This window comes from Anguilla rostrata, chromosome 14 (genome assembly GCF_018555375.3).
Source record: "Anguilla rostrata isolate EN2019 chromosome 14, ASM1855537v3, whole genome shotgun sequence".
Classification (NCBI taxonomy): Eukaryota; Metazoa; Chordata; class Actinopteri; order Anguilliformes; family Anguillidae; genus Anguilla; species Anguilla rostrata.
This window is the reverse complement of record NC_057946.1, coordinates 8,127,602-8,148,526: the sequence shown is the minus strand read 5'-3', so window position 1 is coordinate 8,148,526 and position 20,925 is coordinate 8,127,602. Positions and strand designations below refer to the sequence as shown.

At 41.0% G+C, this 20,925-nt stretch overlaps 3 protein-coding genes across 3 annotated transcripts; all 3 read left to right on the top strand.

Annotated features, from left to right (window-relative positions):
- Window positions 1-2,673: 2,673 nt before the first annotated feature.
- On the top strand, window positions 2,674-4,703 carry LOC135239632 (proteinase-activated receptor 1-like). Its single transcript, XM_064308447.1, has one exon. The coding sequence runs from the start codon at window positions 2,937-2,939 to the stop codon at window positions 3,939-3,941; it is 1,005 nt and encodes a 334-aa protein (XP_064164517.1). The 5' UTR covers window positions 2,674-2,936; the 3' UTR covers window positions 3,942-4,703.
- Window positions 4,704-8,981: 4,278 nt separating this feature from the next.
- Window positions 8,982-10,125, top strand: LOC135239545 (proteinase-activated receptor 1-like). Its single transcript, XM_064308261.1, has one exon. The coding sequence runs from the start codon at window positions 9,002-9,004 to the stop codon at window positions 9,944-9,946; it is 945 nt and encodes a 314-aa protein (XP_064164331.1). The 5' UTR covers window positions 8,982-9,001; the 3' UTR covers window positions 9,947-10,125.
- Window positions 10,126-16,066: 5,941 nt separating this feature from the next.
- LOC135239310 (proteinase-activated receptor 1-like) lies at window positions 16,067-18,599 on the top strand. The gene has a single exon (XM_064307883.1). The coding sequence runs from the start codon at window positions 16,111-16,113 to the stop codon at window positions 17,191-17,193; it is 1,083 nt and encodes a 360-aa protein (XP_064163953.1). The 5' UTR covers window positions 16,067-16,110; the 3' UTR covers window positions 17,194-18,599.
- The last annotated feature ends 2,326 nt before the right edge of the window (window positions 18,600-20,925 follow it).

The following is a 20,925-nucleotide window of genomic DNA, read 5'->3' as shown; positions in this document are numbered from 1 at the left end:
GCTACGGCTATGTTCTTTGTATTTTCGGTTTTGCTTTGCCTGCACAGTGCAACTGCAGAATATGGTAAGTTTCCTCTTTACTATCTTACCTGTGTTTATTAGTTAATTGGATTGTCAGTGTAAAGGGGGGTGGGGGCAGTTAACTGAATGGTGCACAAATCTATACACTGCAAATGTTTTGATAATATGTATCAATATTCACCTAGACTAAAAATATTCAAACTCAGTTTTTCAGCGTTAATTCATTATATCGGAATTCCAGTGGGTCAAAAGTTTACATACATAAGTTGACTGTCTCTTTGAACAGTCTGGAAGATTCCAGAAATTGATGTAATGACATTTTAGAAGCTTTTGATTGACCAATTGTCATAATTAGGAGTTAATTGGGAGTTAATTGGCCCCTGTGGCTGTATTTAAGGGTGTACCTTTAGAGCCACTGCCTTTTTCCCCTTGATACCATGGGGAAATCCAAGCAACTCAGCCAAGACCTCAGAAATAAAATTGTGGACCTCCACAAGCCTGGTTCCTTCTTAGAAGCAATTTCCAAACAACTGAAGATACCATGAGCATCTGTACAATCAATTGTATGCAAATATAGACCACATAGACCAGACACTGCATCGTTAAAGAAGGAGGCACAAACTAACTACCTGGGCTGAACGAACTTTGGTCAGAAATGTTCAACTGAACTCCAAGACAACAACAAAGGAACTGGTGAAGGAGTTGGAGGCATCAGGTACCAAAGTATTTACAACCACCTTAAAGAGAATCCTACATCGTCATGGCCAGAAAGGCTGTGGCACAAGGAAGAAGACCATACTCCAAGACCAGCATAAAAAAGCCAGCATGAAGTTTGCAGTGACCACCAGGACCAAGACCTAGCCTTTGGAGGAGTGTTCACCAGTCAGATGTAACTAAATTTGAGCTGTTTGACCATAATGATCAACGCTATGTATGGAAGAAAAAGGGTGAGGTTTTTAATACGAAGAACACCATCCCAACCGTGAAGCATGATGGTGGAAGCATCATGTTGTGGGGATGTTTTGCTGGACTAGACTAGTGCATTTCAGAAAATAGATGGTATCATGAAGGAGGAATATCTAGAAATACTGAAGCAACACCTCAAGACATCAAAACCTGGTCACAACCGGGTCTTCCAGCAGGACAATGATCCTAATGTCATGGTTTTGGCTGATGTCACCATTTCTTTTCCTTTCTGCGCCTTTTCTTCAGTTATTACGGCCATTGGTTTTTTCATGCGCCTTTTCTTCAGTTATTACGGCCATTGAGTTGATTGAATTATACACGTGCAAATTTTCTTTTTACAATTTGCACCTGTTGGCGTTCTATTTAAACCCCAAGCAAGCTGATAAGCTTTGCTTCAGTGTCACTTATGTTGCACGAGAGCTGGTATTCTGTCAAGCGAGGTAAAGGTAAAGGTAAAGGTAAAGGTAAAGGTAAAGGTAAAGGTAAAGGTAAAGGTAAAGGTAAAGGTAAAGGTAAAGGTAAAGGTAAAGGTAAAGGTAAAGGTAAAGGTAAAGAGGTAGCGATATTGGATTGTTGTGGCTATAAAATTAGCACAAACAGTCTTTAGCTTTTTTAGATTGTGGCACTAACTTGTTGCCAACAATCTAAGCTCAGTATTCTTTCTTTAGGGTGTTACTTTTTCAGCCTCGGTCCGAGGTCTGTTTTCTTTGAGTTGCCCCGTCTTCTGCTCCGGCAGTTTTGTTTTATTTTCATACTCCTTAAGCTTTAGTTTTTTTTACCCAGTATGTGGGTTGTGTAGAGCTTTTCTTTGGGATACTCTCCCTAAGGAGTATTGTTTTCCTTTCTCTTATTTTTCCGCTGTCCTTGTCTCTTGAGACTTTGTGGCTATTTTACCTCTGGTGAATAGCTTAAAGAACCCCCTGTTCAGTTGCGGTTGGTCTCCCAAAACCCCCACTCCCTCACACCTAAGCATACCTCCAAAGTTGTAACAACATGGCTTAAAAACAACAAAGTGAAAGTACTGAAGTGGCCATCACAAAGCCCTGGTCTGAATCCCAAAATTTGTGGACTGAACTGAAAAAGCATGTCCGAGCAAGGAGGCCCACAAACCTGACTGAGTTACACCAGTTTGGTAAGGAGGAAAGGGCAAAAATACAGCAAAGTATTGTTAGAAGCTTGTGGAAGGCTACAACAAGCATTTGATTCAAGTTAAGCAATTAAAAGGCAATGCCACCAAATACTAACAATGTGTATGTAAACTTTTGACCCACTGAAAATCTGATAATACATAAAAGCTGAAATAAATCTCTCTGCTATTATTTTGAAATGACCTCTTATGGAAATAAAGTAGATACCCTAATTGGCTTAACACAGGAAATGTATGGTAACATGAAATGTGTGAAGTTGTGAAAAACTGAGTTTGAATGTCTTTAGCCTAGGTGTATGTAAACTTTTGGCCTCAGCTGTAGTTTATAACAATGGCTGATAAAGACATACATATTCTTTGGTTACATTCATGCAAACAAAACTGCACTATATTCAGTTTAATAAATAAATGTTTCTGTTTATTAGAGGGAACTGTTAATCGTAAGAAAATGAATATACCATAACTCTCACATTGAAAGTATTGCACCATTCATTTAACATCTGAATCATTACTAAAGCCATGAGGTGAGTGTTCTGGACAAATAGTATCCCATTGAGGATTGAAGCATTTGGGTCACTAGCTTGACTATTACATTGGACTTGCACTGTTTTAGCAAAACTGAGTAGAGCTACAAAATGCTGACATCACCTCTCTTCAAACAAGCATGCATTAATGCTGCAAAAAATGTTTTATTATTTCAGGGAGCACTGATTATAATTCCTCAAGACCACATATACAATTATGTGGAGAAAGCACAAAGGTTAACAGCAGTGGGGCTGGAAACCATACTGGCCCCTGTGAAATGGCGGATACGAAGCAGCAAATCAGCAAAGAGGCTGAACTGTTCCTGACTGGCTCCCTGATGACCACAGTCATCCCCAGCATCTATGTCCTGGTGTTCATCGCCAGCGTCCCTCTCAATGCCGCCGCCATCTTCATGTTCTCGTTCAGAGTACGACCCAAAAAGCCAGCAGTCATCTACATGCTCAATCTGGCCACAGCCGACCTACTATTTGTGCTGCTGCTCCCCTTCAAGGCGTCATACCACTTCAACGGCACTGACTGGGTGTACGGATCGGCCATGTGCCGCGTGGTCACCTTCGCCTTCTACTGCAACATGTATGGCTCAGTCCTGCTGATGATGTGCATCAGCGTGGATCGCTTCCTGGCTGTGGTCTACCCCATCAGATCGCTGGCCTGGCGCTGCCAGCGGAACGCAGTGGCCGTGTGCTGTGCCATGTGGCTGCTGGCTGTTGCCGGGGTGATGCCCATCGTCCTGCCAGAGCAGACCGCATACCTGCCTGACCTGAACATCACCACCTGCTATGATGTGAAGGAAGACAGTGAGATGCATGGCTACTACCTCTACTTCTTCCCCGCCTTCTCCTGTGTGTTCTTCTTCATCCCCCTCATCGTCACCACAGCCTGCTACGGGAGCATCATCCGGGTCCTGCTTCGCGCCAGTGAGTCAAAACGCTCCAAGAAGACCCGGGCCCTAGTCACGGCAATCATGGTGCTGACGGTCTTTGTGGTCTGCTTCACCCCATCCAACATCCTCCTGCTGGCTCATTACGCAGAGTATTCCAAGCAGCACAGCGACAGCTTATATACTGCTTACCTCGTCGCCACGAGCATTGGGAGTGTGAACTGCTGCCTGGATCCCGTCATCTACTACTTCGGCTCGTCTCAGTACCGGAAGCAGGTGGCCCGGCTCCTCTGCCGTCAAGCACCTCCAGGGAGTTCATCGCAGAAAACCTCCAAGACCAGCCAGTCGGGGACCTTCCAGGGCAGCCTGGAGAAGCGCTGACATCACAAAAGACTAATATGAAAAGTGATAATATGCACTTCTTTTATTAAGATATTTCTGCACTTATGCATGCACAATGCATGTACTAAGATTACTTATGATATAGATAAATGCTATGCTAAAATGACTGTATATAGCAGATTACTCCAGCCATAAAATGGGGTTTGCTCTGAATTAGACCTGTTTTTGTCTTATATGCATATTGAAAACAATGCACATTGAAAACATGCATACTAATACATGTTAATTTAAATAATTTGTAATACAAATACCTTGCAATACCCAACTATACATTTACAATACAATTTTCTTTTAAAACTGTTGGCATTGTGTTGCTATAGAAAATAGACTGAGACTCAGAGTGTCTGTGTAAGGACTGTGTAAGGTTTGTTCAGCTGTGATCCACAGATGCAGCTGATAGCAGTGAGACAGCATCTTAGTACAGTTGTAAGTATTGCCATAGGCTAGTGTAGCAGTTTAGTATAATTGGTAAGGAGCTGACCTTGTTACCCAAAAGTCACAGGTTTGATTCCCAGGTATGTCACTGCTGTTATACCCTTGAGCAGGGTACTTAACCTGCATTGCTTCAGTAAATATCCAGCTGTATAAATGGATGCAATGTAAACGCTATGTAAAAGCTGTCAGTCACTCGAGATGAGAGTGTCAGCTAAATGCTTATAATGTAAGGTTATGCCCAGTGCTGTGAAAAAGTATGTAAAAAGTCTCCCCTTCCTGTTTTCCTCTATTATTGCATATTTGTCGCACTGAAAGGTTTCAGATATGTAAACAAAATGTAATATTACACAAAGGGAACCCGAATAAACAGAAAACATCTTTTAAATTATTGTTTCAGCTCTTTAATTGAAAAAGTTATCAAACACCCACATTAAACGTAATTGCCCCCTTCAACCTAATAACTGGTTGCGCCAACTTTCGCAGCAATAACAGCAACCCAACACTTCCTTTAATTTGATATCAGGCTTTCCCACCACTGTGGAAGACTTTTAGCCTGCTCTTCCTCGCAGAACTGCTTTAATTAAGACTAAGTGGTAGGTTTTCAAGCATGAACTGCTTGTTTCCAGCCACAGCATCTCTAATGGGGTCAAGTCAGGACTTTGACTAGGCCACTCCAATACTTTAATTTTGTTTCTTTTGTGTTTTTGATCATTATCTTGCTGCGTAACCCAGTTAAGCTTAAGTTTCTGTATTTGGTGTCATATTGCCGTGTCTATTCACACAATCAGCTGTAATTTGTGAGGTTATTGTTTACTGTGCAACAGGCGGATCTCTTTGATGAAGCTAATTACAGCACACACCTACTCACACTGTAAATAACACCAAGGTCAAAGTTATGAGCAGAAGTTTGGAGACTCTATTTAGTGTGGAGCAGAAGAGCAGGGAAAAATGGCCTTTTTCAATGTCTTTGAGTAGAGAGCTTGAAATGTACATGTATTTTTAAGTTATGAATGTGTGTGAATTTGTGTTTGTATTCAGTATTTTTTATTATTTGCAGTACAATGTTCTGCTAAATATATTCAGTACTTGAACTGTTTGGGTGTGTGCACAATGGTACCATGTCAGGGGAATTATGCAGAAGATTCCACACAACAAGCACTCACACAGTATCTGTTGTTTAAGTAGATATCCCCATTATAGGAAAAAACATTCCCAGCTGTGGTGATAAAACTGGGGTCAAAGACTGGGAAAACAATTGGGATCAAAGATGTCTTACACTGCATTTCAGCACAAATGTGTAACTCACAGCCATACGTATCTCAAATGACTATGCGGAATGGTGTTAACAGGGCCTGCCCATGGCATAAACGGTCTATGCGGTTGTTTAGGGCCACAACCACTGGGGGGGGGGCACACGGCAACGAGGGGGGCCACACGATCCAATGTTTATCTAAGGTAAATAACGTTAGTTTTGCAATTACGTTATTCATCCCGTATCGCGGAACTAGCGGTATAAAATATAAACGGAATGGCAACCGAACATTTCATAACAAGGATTTTTACGCTTGACAGAATCCGATAGCAATAGCAAACCACGCTGGACTGCCCCGTTAGTCATACATTATTTTCCAATAACGAGACAGACCGCCATGGTTTATTCCTTACATATATACTACATGACCAAAAGTATCTGGACACCCCTTAGTCTGGGACTGCTTTTCATTGTTTGGCCCAGGCCTCCTAGTTCCAGTGAAGGTGAATCTTAATGCCACACCACACAATCACATTCTAAAGGATTCTGAGCTTTCCCTACAGTTTGGGGAAGACCCTTGTGTGTTTCAACATGAGGATGCTCCGAGGACACAGTAATCCATGTAGAAATTGTTTTGTCAAGAGTGTGGAAGAAATTGACTGGCCTGCACAAGGCCCTGACCTGAACCCCTGCCAACACCTTTGGGACCAATTGGAAAGCCAGCTGCAAGCCAGGCCTAATGGCCCAATCAGTGCCCGACCTTATTAATGCACTTGTGGCTGCATGGATGCAAATCCCGGCAGCAATGCTCCAACATCTATTAAGCATAAAGCCTTCCCAGAAAATTGGAGATTGTTAAAGCAGACCAACTCCATATCAATTCCCAAAATTCTGCATGAATTGTAGGATGTCAGGTGTCCACATACTTTCGACCATGTAGTGTATATATAAATAAGTAAAATAAATTAATGTAAAATAATTGCAATCAAAATAACAAAATAACAAAACCGATAAGAAAACATACAACAAGCTATCCCACAAGATCTGTGGTTTGTGTAAGTATCCCTTTAATGTTTAAAAAAATTGGGATCAAAGACCTTCATCTCTTCTGTCAAAGGAACTGTGTGATGTCATAATTGCTCAGAATGACCTCTAGGCAATACTTAATTTGTTTATTAAAATAATGGTGTTTTAGCATCAGTGTATAGATAGTGAGGTACATGTCTTTTCGTATTAACAAAATGAATACATAAATAAAGCTTGACCTCTTTTGTTCCTGATCGTGAGCTATCTGGTGGAGCCTGGCCGAGGAGGAGGTGGGAAACCTACACTGAGATTAAACAAAGTAGTACAGTGGATGACTGGACCTAGGCAGCAGTTCATGCTACCAATGCACACGGAGACATATCACATTAAAACAAAAAAAAAAAAACACAATGTCCGCACTATAGTACATTAAATTATATTCACTTAACAGACACTTATCCACAGTGACTTACAGTTCAAGAACATCAGTGTCACTGTCGTTTATACAAAACTGCAATAATACCAAGAAGGCACCGGAGACAAATTTATAATCAATGTGCAAAGTTAGCTGAACAAACCAACAATAAAAAGTGAACACAGCTAAAATAATCCATACACAGCATTGCCAATAACTCTGCATCTACAAAAGAACGAAAGAGGATCAGGGGAGCCACAGTGCAGTCAGCTTTTCCGTCTGCTCTCGAAGACGGGCAGGGATGGGTAGATGCCTTTGAGCATTCTTTTGTTGTGCTCTTAACACAAATTAGCTGCAAGGAGTGTCTAGGCAGTGGTTCACGCTGCTAATACATATTGAGAGCAGTCATTCCTTAATGACTTCCTGTGACTTTTTAATGACAGCTAATGTTGTTAGACCACAATTATGTCATTAATTTGTGTTTTCTTGGAGAAACATCGAATACAGTTGTACTTCATGCACTATTTTCACAACTGAAAAAATATTGATTAATTATCTATCTATCTATCTATCTATCCATTAATTTGTGTTCTCTTGGAGAGACATCAAATACAGTTGTACTTCATTCAGTATTTTCAAAACTGAAAGAATATTGATCTACCTGTCTATCTATCCATATATCATCCCTCTGAATTACCTGAATAGAATACCTATGAGAGCCTACAGGTGTTGCAATTATTATTTTAGTGCACTTATAATCCACTGTGATGCACTGAAATGAGGAGGGAATACCCTACTGCAAGATGTAAATTAGTTTGTGTTTATTCATGCGGAAGTGCAAATAAACCATGATGCTGACATCATCTGAATGTTAACTGTGGTTGACCTGCAATTCAGCACTCATTACTATAAGAAGGCATTGGTGAACGGTCGGGCGGAGCACTTCTGTCAGTTATCATATTGAACCATTTAATTTCAGTTCATCGCATATATAATAACAATAACCTCAAAACGTACATTTTTCTGGACACTGATACTTGCAGTGGAAGCTACAGCTATGTTCTTTGTATTTTTGGTTTTGTTCTGCCTGCATAGTGCAGCTGCAAAAAATGGTAAGTATCCTCTTTATTATCTTACCCCTGTTAATTTGTTAAAAGGATTGTCAGTGTAAAGGGGGGTGGGGGCAGTTAACTGAATTATGTACAAATGTATACACTGCAAATTGTTTTGATAACATGTATTAATATTTATTTTCTAACAACGGCTGATAAAGATTTACATATTCCTGAACCCACTGAATTATGTAAAAGCATGCAAAGCATTTCAAGAAAAGAACAAAAGGTTTTTTGATTTAACCAGCACTGTATAAAGGTTTCATATTCATATTCATACTGCATTTAGTGGTTACTATTGCAAATATGCCACACCATAGAGTATTTTCTTACATTCATGCCAACAAAACGTTATTATATTCAGTTCTTTAAAGAACTGTTTCTGTTTATTGGAGGGAACTGTTCTTCGTAAGGAAATTAATATACCATTCATTTAACATCTGAATCATTAGTAAAGCCATTCAGAGTGAGTGTTCTGGACAAATAGTATCCCATTGAGGATTGAAGCCTTTGGGTCACTATCTTAACTATTACATTGGACTGTTTTTGCAAAACTGAGTAGAGCTACATAAAGCGGACATCACCACACTTCAAACAAGAATACATTAATGCTGCAAAATTTTTTATTATTTCAGGGAGCATGCTGATCATTAGCTATTCATTCCATTCGGAAGAAATATTCACACTGAATTCTGTGGTTAACGGCAGTGGGTCTGAAAACCTTGCTGGCCACTGTAAAATGACAGATGTGAAGCAGCAAATCAGCAAAGAAGCTGAACTGTTCCTGACTGGATCTCTGATGACCACAGTCATCCCCAGCATCTATGTCCTGGTGTTCATCACCAGCGTCCCTCTCAATGCCGCCGCCATCTTCATGTTCTTGCTCAGAGTCCGACCCAAAAAGCCAGCAGTCATCTACATGCTCAATCTGGCCACAGCCGACCTGCTGTTTGTGCTGCTGCTTCCCTTCAAGGCGTCATACCACTTCAACGGCAATGACTGGGTGTACGGACCGGCCATGTGCCGCGTGGTCACCTTCGCCTTCTACTGCAACATGTATGGCTCAGTCCTGCTGATGACGAGCATCAGTGTGGATCGCTTCCTGGCTGTGGTCTACCCCATCAGATCGCTGGCCTGGCGCTGCCAGCGGAACGCAGTGGCCGTGTGCTGTGCCATGTGGCTGCTGGCTGTTGCCGGGGTGATGCCCATCCTCCTGTCAGAGCAGACCATGTCCCTGCCCGAACTGGGCATCACCACCTGCCATGACGTGATGGATGCCAGGCAGATGCAGGGCTACTACCTCTACTTCTTCCCCGCCTTCTCCTGTGTGTTCTTCTTCATCCCCCTCATCGTCACCACTGCCTGCTACATGAGCATCATCCGGGTCCTGCTTCGCTCCAGCGAGTCAAAACGCTCCAAGAAGACCCGTGCCATAGTCACGGCGGTCATGGTGCTGACAGTCTTTGTGGTCTGCTTCACCCCATCTAACATCCTCCTGCTGACTCATCACGCAGAGTATTCCAAGCAGCACAGCGACAGCTTATATTCTGCTTACCTGGTCGCCGTGTGCATTGGGAGTGTGAACTGCTGTCTGGATCCCGTCATCTACTACTTCGGCTCGTCTCAGTGCCGGAAGCAGGTGGCCCGGCTCCTCTGCCGTCAAGCCCCTCCAGGGAGTTCATCGCAGAAAACCTCCAAGACCAGCCAGTCGGAGACCTTCCAGGGCAGCCTGGAGAAGCGCTGACACCACAGAAGACTAATATGAAAAGTGATAATATGCACTTATTTTATTAAGATGTTACTGCACTTATGCATGTACAATGCATGTACTAAGCTTACCTATGATATAGATAAATGTTATGCTAAAATGACTGTATATAGCAGATTACTCCAGCCATAAAATGAGTTTCCTCTTAGATCTGTTTTTGCCTTATATGCATATTGAACACAATGCACATTGAAAACATGCAGACTAATGCACGTTAATTTAAATAATTAGTAATACATATACCTTCCCGTACTAAACCTTTACAGTACAATTATTTTTTAAACTGTTGGTATTGTGTTGCTATAGAAAATAGACAGAGACTCAGAGTGTCTGTGTAAGGACTGTGTAAGGTTTGTTCAGCTGTGTTCCACAGATGCAGCTGATAGCAGTGAGACAGCATCTTAGTACAGTTGTAAGTTGTGCCATAGGTTAGTGTCGCAGTGTAGTGTAAGGGGTAAGGAGCTGGCCTTGTAACCCAAAGGACACAGGTTTGATTCCCTGGTGACACTGCTGTTGTACCCTTGAGCAGGGTACTTAACCTGCATTGCTTCAGTAAATATCCAGCTGTATAAATGGATGCAATGTAAATGCTGTGTAAAAGCTGTCAGTCACTCGAGATGAGAGTGTCAGCTAAATGCTTATAATGTAAGGTTATGCACAGTGCTGTGAAAAAGTATTTTCCCCATTCCTGATATCCTCTATTATTGCATATTTTTACACTGAATGGTTTCAGATCTTTAAACAAAATGTACACAAAGGGAACCTGAGCAAACACAAAACATTTTTTAAATTGTCATTTTATTTCTTTAATGAAAAAAGTTATCAAACTTTTAACTTTTAACTTTTCACAGTCTACTATTGTTGGGTACAGGCATGCCTCCTTCGAGCAAATCTCAAAACTGTATGAGCTGAACTTGACTCTTGTTGGACAACAAGCAGAGACTGTGAATGCACACAGTAGTTTAGCAGAGACCGTGAATGCCAGGGGCATAGGAGTGAGTTTGACATTGGGGTGGACACATTTGAATGTTTCTACAAAAACAAAACTGTGCTGTCGACCAACAAATACCCCTATGGAAACAGGTTATTTTTTAATCAAGCAACACAAAATGTACATCAATGGCCACCAGAGGTCACTGCTGCTTTTTATAATTGCTAAGTGGAGAACTTGGATTGTGAAGTCACTGTTTTAAATTAATGTATTATTCATTTATGTTTGTTATTATTTTCACTTTTTTTTTTTTTTTGCAGTGCAATGTACTTAACTTGAATCCACCATGTGCTTTGACACGAGAGTCCCTAGGTGCGTGATGAATGGCATGATGAGAGGAGAACTGCTGTGTATTTAAAAACCTGGAGAAAATTGCTGCCAGCAACACATCATTACGATTACGAGGTATGCTATTGGATTCTGTCAAGCGTAAATATCCTTGTTATGAAATGTTCGGTTGCCATTCCGTTTAAAATTTATGCCGCTAGTTCCGCGATAGGGGATGAATAACGTAATTGCGAAAAGAACGTTATTTACCTTAGATAAACATTGGATTGTGCGGCCCCCCCTTGTTGCCATGTGGCCCCTCTAGCGGTTGTGGCCCTAAACAACCGCATAGACCGTTTATGCCACGGGCCGGCCCTGGTAACAAGCACACAGTGAGACCATTTTGACCTAAAATCTGAGCTGAATTTTAATATTAGCTAGGTAATGTGAGTGACGGCGAACCTAGCATAAAGCTACATCTAACCTGGGGGGGGACTAGAAAGATGCTATGTTTACACTGCAGCACCAGACCACTTAAAAAAGAAGACAGCTAGGGAAACACATTTGACTTCAGTTATGGTTTCATGCAATTTTCTTAATTAATGCGAGAACAAAAATAACCAAAATTGATGCTAATTGTAGGCTATGGTATGAAAACAAAAAGGAACTTTTTTTTTCTTGATATAATAATTGTTTACATAGAATTATGACCAAAGGTTTTTGCTTAACAATGGCGGATCAATATTTCCATTTCAGCTAATTAAGTAAATTAAAAGTAACTAATATAGGCCTGGTCATTGGTAACCGTTATATAAGCGGAATAAACCACTCTGGGCTGAACGATTCGGTGCTTTCCCTATACAGTTTGGGGAAGACCCTTGCCTTATTCAACATGACAATGCTCCAGGGACCCAGCAAGGTCCATTAGAAATGGTTTTGTTAAGAATGTGGAAAAAATTGTCTGGCCTGCAGAGATCGCTGGCCTGAACCACAGCCAACATCTTTGGGACTAAGCGCAAAGCAAGCCAGGCCTAATGGCCCAATCAGTGCCCGACCTCATTGCACTTGCGGCTGAATGAAGCAAATCCCTGCAGCTGTGCTCCAACGTCTTGTATAAAGCCTTCCCAGAAGAGTGGAGGTTGTTATAGTAGACCAACTCCATATTAATGCCCATAATTCTGTATGAAATGTTGGATGTCAGGTGTCCACAGTTTTGGCCATGTCGTGTATATAAATAAGTAAAATGGATGAATGTAAAATAAAAACAATAAAAATAATAAAACAGATAAGTAAACACACAATAAGCTCTCCCACAATATCTGTGGTTTATGTAAGTATCCCATTAATGGGAAACTATTTGGCATCAAAGACCTTCAACTCTTCCATCGAATGAAATGTGTGATGTCATAACTGCTCGGAATGACCTTCTGCAGCTGTGAGGTCAGGCACACTCTTCAGGGTTTGCTGAGGATAGGACCCAGGTGCAGAGTGAAAAATACGGAGCTCAAGAGGTAAGTTGAAATAAAGACTTTACTTAAAAAAAGGCAAACACAAACAGGGAACAAAAAAGGCCACGATGGGCAAAACCACAAACTCAAAAAATCCTTCAAACAGATAAAAATGCAACAGAACTCAAAATACTCAAAAAAGACTAAGAGCAAGAAAACATACAAATGAAAATCGAGATTACTCGAAATACTGGGAACTCAAAATACTGGAAATACAGGGAGCGCTGGGAAACATTACATTACATTAGAGGCATTTAGCAGACGCTCTTATCCAGAGCGACTTACACAACTTTTTACATAGCACTTTTACATTGTATCCATTTATACAGCTGGATATATACTGAAGCAGTGCAGGCTAAGTACCTTGCTCAAGGGTACAACGGCAGTGTCCTTACCCGGGAATCGAACCTGCGACCTTTCGGTTACAAGCCCAGATCCTTACCCACTGTGCTACACGCCGTCCTAGACAAACAAACAAACAAGACAAACAAACAGGGAACTTGAATTCCATGAAATGCACAAAACACAGGGAGCAAACTCCAAGGGAGCACAACAGTAGGATCCAATATCCGAGTCAGGCAAACACAGAACTTAAATACACAGGGGCTAACAAGACACAAGAGATCATAATGCACAATCAACAGAATAACGAGACAGACATGTGGAACGTGATCACATAATGAACCCATTACCACAACAATTAACAACCAGACACGAAACGCAGGCAGACCAAACTAAGGGGTGCGAGACAGGACAAAAAGTACGGGGAGGTGGGAACAGAGGAGGCACAACCATGACACACGCTAGGCCAGTGGTCTCAAACCCGCTTCCATGGAGGGCCGTGTGTATGCAGGTTTTCATTCCAACCAATTAATTGAGTCCAATTCAGCCGTATGCATTTAACTGCATTGAACCACAGAATATAAGCAAGTTTTTAATTAGACAACGCGAGTCACCAATGGTGTTTTAGCATCAGCGTATAGGTAGTTAGGTACATGCCTTTTCGTATTAGCAAAATGAATACATAAATAAAGCCTGACCTCTTTTTTCCGTGCCATCTGGTGGAGCCTGGCAGAGGAGGAGGTGGGAAACCTGCACTGAGATGAAACAAAGTAGTACAGTGGATGATTGGACCCAGGCAGCAGTTCATGCTGCCAGTCCACACAGAGACATATTACATGAACACAAATAAGCTGCAGGGTGTGTCTAGGCAGTGGTACACACTAATGCACTTTGAGAGCAGCCATTGCTCAATGACTTCCTTTGACTTTTTAATGACAGCTAATGTTGTTAGTCCACAATTATGTCATTCATTTGTGTTCTCTTGGAGACACATCGAATACAGTTGTAATTCATGCACTATTTTCATAACTGAAAGAATATTGACACATTATCTATCTATATATCTATATATGAATTTGTTTTCTCTTGGAGTGACATAAAATTCAGTTGTACTTCAGTTGTACTTCTTTCACAGATGAAAGAATATCTAAATCTAAATAAATGTGATGCAGTGAAATTAGGAGGAAATATCCTACTGCAAGATGTAAACTAATTTGTGTTTTTCATGCGGAAGTGCCAATAAACCATGATGCTGACATCATCTGAATGTTAACTGTGTTTGACCTGTAATTCAGCACTCATTACTAGAAGCAGGCACTGGTGAACGGTCGGGCGGAGCACTTCTATCAGTTATCATATTGAACCATTTAATTTCAGTTCATTGCATATATAATAATAACCTCAAAACATACATTTTTCTGGACACTGACATCTGAATTGGAAGCTATAGCTATGTTCTTAGTATTTTCAGTTTTCCTTTGCCTGCAAAGTGCATCTGCAGAAAATGGTAAGTATGCTCTTTATTATCTTACCCGTGTTTAGCTGTTATTTAGATTTCCAGTGTAAAGGGGGGTTGGACAGTTAACTGAACTGTGCACAAATACACTACAAATGTTTAAATAATATGTATTAATGATTAATGTGTCTTTTATAACAACGGCAGATTCAAAATTACATATTCCTGAACCCACTGAATTACGTAAAAGTATGCGAAGCAAAGAACAAAGGCTTTTTCGTTTTAGCCAGCACATCATAAAGGTTTCTGTAGCATCCGGTCCATCGGAGAAGTGGATTTGGCTTGGTTGCGCCGTCCGGTGGAGGGAGCACACGCACCTGGGTTGCATTAACTAATCTATGTAGGGGGCGACATAGCTCAGGAGGTAAGACCGATTGTCTGGCAGTCGGAGGGTTGTCGGTTCAAACCCCGCCCTGGGCGTGTCGAAGTGTCCTTGAGCAAGACACCTAACCCCTAACCCCTAACTGCTCTGGCGAATGAGAGGCATCAATTGTAAAGCGCTTTGGATAAAAGCGCTATATAAATGCAGTCCATTTACCATTTACCATTTAATCAGCCCAGGTGCTTAAAGGTGTGCTGCTCTCCACAGTTCGGTGCCGAGATTGGGAGCTCACACCGAGAGCGTGTTTCATTATTTGAGTTATGTTTAATTTCAGTTTTGTTTCCTTTAACATGACGCATGAAGCTGGTCAGGGGAAAATCTGCCCAGCTACAAGCAGACAACTGACAAGATGCCGCTCTGTTTGACCTTCTTTTGTCTTTGTTATTTTAATGTATTGTTTTTGCCCGGAACCCATGAGGGCGAAGGGTGAAGATGGTCGTTTATTTTATTTTGTAGTTTGTGCAGGTGTGCGCTCTCTCTCTCCCTGCGGCAACAAACGGTACTGCCGCATCTCTGTCCCAGGGGTGTCACGCTGGCATGTGACATCTTGGTGCCGAAACCCGGGGTGGGAGCGGTCTCGACGTAAGCCAAACTAGTCTGTGGCTGCATTCTTGGGTTGGAGGTGTGTGGCATTTGGTCCGTTGGCGCAACAGAGACCAATCCGCTTCTGTGGCGTACCGAATGCTACAGTTTCATATTCAAAATGTACATACTGTATTTAGTGATTGCTATTTTCTTTGGTTACATTCGTGCAAACAAAACAATTATATTCAGTACTATAAATAAATGTTTCTGTTTATTGGAGGGAACAGTTAATCGTAAGAAAATTAATATACCATGACACTCACATTGAAAGTATTGCGTTTTCAGCATCGTTCCTTTAACATCTGGATCATTAGTACAGCCGTTCAGGGTGAGTGTTCTGGACAAATAGTATCCCGTTGAGGATTGAAGCATTTGGGTACCAAGCATGATTATTACATTGGACTTGCACTGTTTTATGAAAAATGAGTAGAGCTACAAAAAGCTGACATCACCACAAATAAGCACGCATTAATACTGCAAAAATGCTTTATTATTTCAGGGAGCTTGTTGGATGCTTTCTTAGGATTCCCTGCGAGATTCCCTGGGAAAATGATAAAGGTTAACGGCAGTGGGTCTGAAAACCTTCCTGGCCACTGTAAAACACCAGAGGTGAAGCAGGTACTGGGCATCAGCAAAGAGGCTACACTGCTCCTGACTGGCTCCCTTATGACCACAGTCATCCCCAGCATCTATGTCCTGGTGTTCATCGCCAGCGTCCCTCTCAACGCCGCCGCCATCTTTATGTTCTCATTCAGAGTTCGACCCAAAAAGCCGGCAGCCATCTACATGCTGAACCTGGCCACAGCCGACCTACTATTTGTGCTGCTGCTCCCCTTCAAGGCGTCATACCACTTCAACGGCAATGACTGGGTGTACGGACCGGCTATGTGCCGCATGGTCACCTTCGCCTTCTACTGCAACATGTATGGCTCAGTCCTGCTGATGATGAGCATCAGCGTGGATCGCTTCCTGGCTGTGGTCTACCCCATCAGATCGCTGGCCTGGCGCTGCCAGCGGAACGCAGTGGCCGTGTGCTGTGCCATGTGGCTGCTGGCTGTTGCTGGGGTGATGCCCATCCTCCTGTCAGAGCAGACCATGTGCCTGCCCGAACTGGGCATCACCACCTGCCATGACGTGCTGGATGTCAGGCAGCTCCGGGGCTACTACCTCTACTTCTTCCCCGCCTTCTCCTGTGTGTTCTTCTTCATCCCCCTCATCGTCACCACCGCCTGCTACGTGAGCATCATCCGGGTCCTGCTTCGCACCAGTGAGTCAAAACGCTCCAAGAAGACCCGGGCCATAGTCACGGCAGTCATGGTGCTGACGGTCTTTGTGGTCTGCTTCACCCCATCCAACATCCTCCTGCTGACTCACTATGCACAGTTTTCCCACCAGCACAGCGACAGCTCCTACGCTGCTTACCTGGTCTCCGTGTGCATTGGGAGTGTGAACTGCTGCCTGGATCCAGTCATCTACTACTTCGGCTCATCTCAGTGCCGGAAGCAGATGGCCCAGCTCCGCTGCCGTCCAGCCCCTCCAGGGAGTTCATCGCAAAAAACTTCAGAGACCAGCCAGTCGGAGACCTTCCAGGGTAGCCTGGAGAAGCGCTGCGAGTCGACCACAGAAGACTAATATGAAAAGTGATAATATGCACGTCTTTTATTATGATATTTCTACACTTATGCATGTACAATGCATGTATTAATGATATAGATAAATGCTATGCTAAAATGACTGCATATAGCAGTCTCATCTAGCCATAAAATAGGTTTCCTCTATATTAGTCTTATGTTTTGTCTTATGCGTATTGAAAATAATGCACACTGAATACTTGCATAATAATACATGTTTATTCAAATAATGTCTAATACATTTACCTTTCAGTACTCAACTGTACTTTTACAGTACAGTTTAAAAATGTTTTGTATTGTGTTGCCATAGAAAATAGACAGAGACTCAGAGTGTCTGTGTAAGGACTGTTTAAGGTTCATTCAGCTGTGTCCCTCCCACCACAGATGCAGCTGATAGCAGTGAGACAGCAGCTTAGTACATTTGTAAGTATTGCCATAGGTTAAGTACAGTACTGTGAAGAAGTTCTTTCCCCCTTCATGATTTCCTCTATTATTGCATATTTGTCACACTGAAAGGTTTCAGATCTGTGGAATGTAAAATTTCAAAAAATAACCTTAGTAAACGGAAAACACTTAAAAAAATATATTTCATATTTATTTATATATCTATATTTTTTTATTTTTTCATTTATTTAATGAAAAAAGTTATCAGACTCCCATATCAAAAGTAATTTCCCCTTAAACCTAATAACTGGTTGCACCAGCTTTAGCAGCAATAATGGCAACCAAAACGCTTCCTTTGATTTGATATCAGTTTTTCACATTGCTGTGGAAGAATTTTAGCCTACTCTTCTTTGCAGAACTGCTTTATTAAGACTAAGTGGCAGAGGATGAACTACTGTTTTAGAATCTCTGTTGGGTTCAAGTCAGGACTTTGACTGGGCCACTCCAATACTTTAATTTTGTTTCTTTTCAGCCATTCAGATGTGCATTTTCTTTTGTGTTTTGGATCACTGTCTTGCTGTGTAATCCAGTTATGCTTCAGCTTCAGTTCATGGACAAATGACCGGACATTTAAAAAAAAAAAAAAAAGGTTCTGATACAGATCAGAAATCATGGTTCCGTCCATAATGGACAAGTTATACTGATCCTGAGGCAGCAAAGCATCCCCACACCATCAGACTACCACCACCATGTTTGACTGTTGGTATGATGTTTGTACCGTACTGTCAAGGGCTGTATTAGCTTCACAGCAGATATAATGGGGCCCATGTTGTCTAAACAGTTCCACTTTTGACTCACCTGTCCACAGAACATTATCCCAAAAGGCTTGGGGATCATCCAGGTACTTTCTTTTTGCAAATGTGAGACAAATGAGACACTGTTTCTCTTTGTTAGCAGTGGTTTCTGCCCTGCTGTTCTCCCATGAATCTCTTTTTTTGTCCAGTCTGTTCCTTACTGTGGAGTCACTCGCCTTAGCTGAGGCTAGAGAGGCCTGCAGTTCTTTGGATGTTTTTCTTGGATTCCTTGTGACTTCTTGGATAAGTTGTTGCTGTGCCCTTGAAGAAATTTTGGCAGGCTGGCCACTGATTCAACACTGTTCCAAGTGTTCTCTATTTGGAGATAATTGTGTGGGACTTATTCAATAAGTCCCAGATGCTTAGAAATGGCTTTGTAACCCTTTATATTTTAACAAATCTTTTCTCATCTCTTCTGGACTTCTTTGATCACAGCATAGTGTTCATGTATAAACTTTGTGGTGACTACTTCCCTGATGACAAGGTTCAATATGAGGGAGGTTTAGATTCAACAGGGCTAGCTGCAATCAAAACCTGGCAGTGTTCAATCAGCTAAATCGAATTAATTCAATTTGCAAATTAAATTTTATTGATTGAGTTACTTTTAGATGATCGAGTGCTTTTGGGTGTTTGACCTGCATTGTAACCTTTTTCAAAAAATAAAAGACTCAATTTTCCTTTATCTAATATTACATTTTTCAAAAGATCTGACAAACATGCAATAATTGAGGAAGTCAAGAAGGGGGCAAATACTTTTTCAGAACACTGTAAATTGATACAGTGTGGAGTCAGCAACAAAGACTTGCAAAGGTATGCTATACACAGTTTACTGTACATGCACGTACATAAATAACATGTATAGGTAGACAATAACCAAAAGAAAAAAACATCAAAATGTTTAATATAATAAACTTGATTGCTTATTAAAATGACACTAAGCACCATTAACGGGTTGCAGAATGTAATTTTGAAATTACTAAATAGATGTCTGTGGTATTAGTAAACATAAAATGGCTTAACCATCCTTTACTGAAGATTGCACCAAAATGCTACTTTTCAAATGATGCTCATTAAGATGTAATTATATTACGCAGTTTACTCAATGAAAGTGGAATTTATTAATATACATCTACATTTATATCAAATTAGTTAGAAAATTTTGCATTTTGATAGCTGATCCATTTGTCAGTGTTCGATACTGAGATGCCACTGCTTATGCTGTAGGGTTGTTTTTAAGGAGTAACACGCCTTGCATGTTCCAAAGCCAAGATTTGTAATTAAGTTAAATGATAACCTATTTGCACCAAATGCTTTGAATTGCATTTCTGAAAGCTTTTCAATTGCTACTACGTTCTTCTTACATTAATCATTTTGATAAAGTGGCCACTTAATGCGGCACTGTTATCTGCTCCCCAGTTGATACATTTTCTAATTATATTATTACAGCTCAGATTAAAGATTGACATTAGATTTTAATATCTCAGGTGTCATGTGGCTAATGCAAAGGCCCTCAGATTTTGTTTAATGTGATTAAAAACTGTCTCCAGACCAGAGTAAATTTGTAAGGAAGTAAATATACAGTACAAGGTGTCATTGTTGCTGAGGTAAGGCTTTAATGATTGACATATCAGAGATATCTTTCCACCTGTCCATTTCCCTATCTTCATAGGCTTTCACATTTCACATTCCCTATACTGTAGGTCATTCCAAGCAGAAAAGCTAAGCAAAACATGTCACATACTAAAATGCATTGTTACTATAGAGGACATGCCTCCTGGTGAACTTTTTTGCCTGGGGAAATAAAGGAAGGCATTGAAGAATGAAAAATGGATTCTATTTAATATTTAACCATTATATTAAAAAACAGGATCCAATTATACACACATAATAAAGTCAACAAGACAAAGGTTCTAAAAAATAACTCATAACTTTTAGAATAGGTTCTAAAACCATTTCTGTGTTCATCTTCAAAGATATGTGACTATGGGAGCTTTGTGCACATGGAGCAAAGGAGAGGGAGAGTAGCTGTTTTTCCTTGGGAAATATAGAATGTCGCAATTTCAATGTTTCACAGAGTATTCCTCTTTTTTTTCTCTTGTTGACTTGTGTTTGCTGGCCTTTTGTGAGTCAGCACTTGTAGATCCTGTTCGTAGGACTGTTTTTTAACATCTTGTATCCTGTTGCCACATTACCAAATGGAAACAGGAAATGTTTTACTTTGTTGCTTTGTGGGTTTTGAGGGACATGTTGGTCTTAAAGCTTCATTCTATCATAATTGTAAAATACAGTCAAATTGAGTGAGAACACATTGATTTTGCCTGCTTGAACTTTAAAAATATCAAGCCATCTTTGTTAAGATAATGACTATATATTTCATGCTTATTTTCTAATTGGCCACATTGTCTATGAAAGGATTGACAATTGCTATGGGATTTGTACTGTTTCAAAACAGTACACACAACACAGATGAAATGTATGCAAACATGAATAAACAC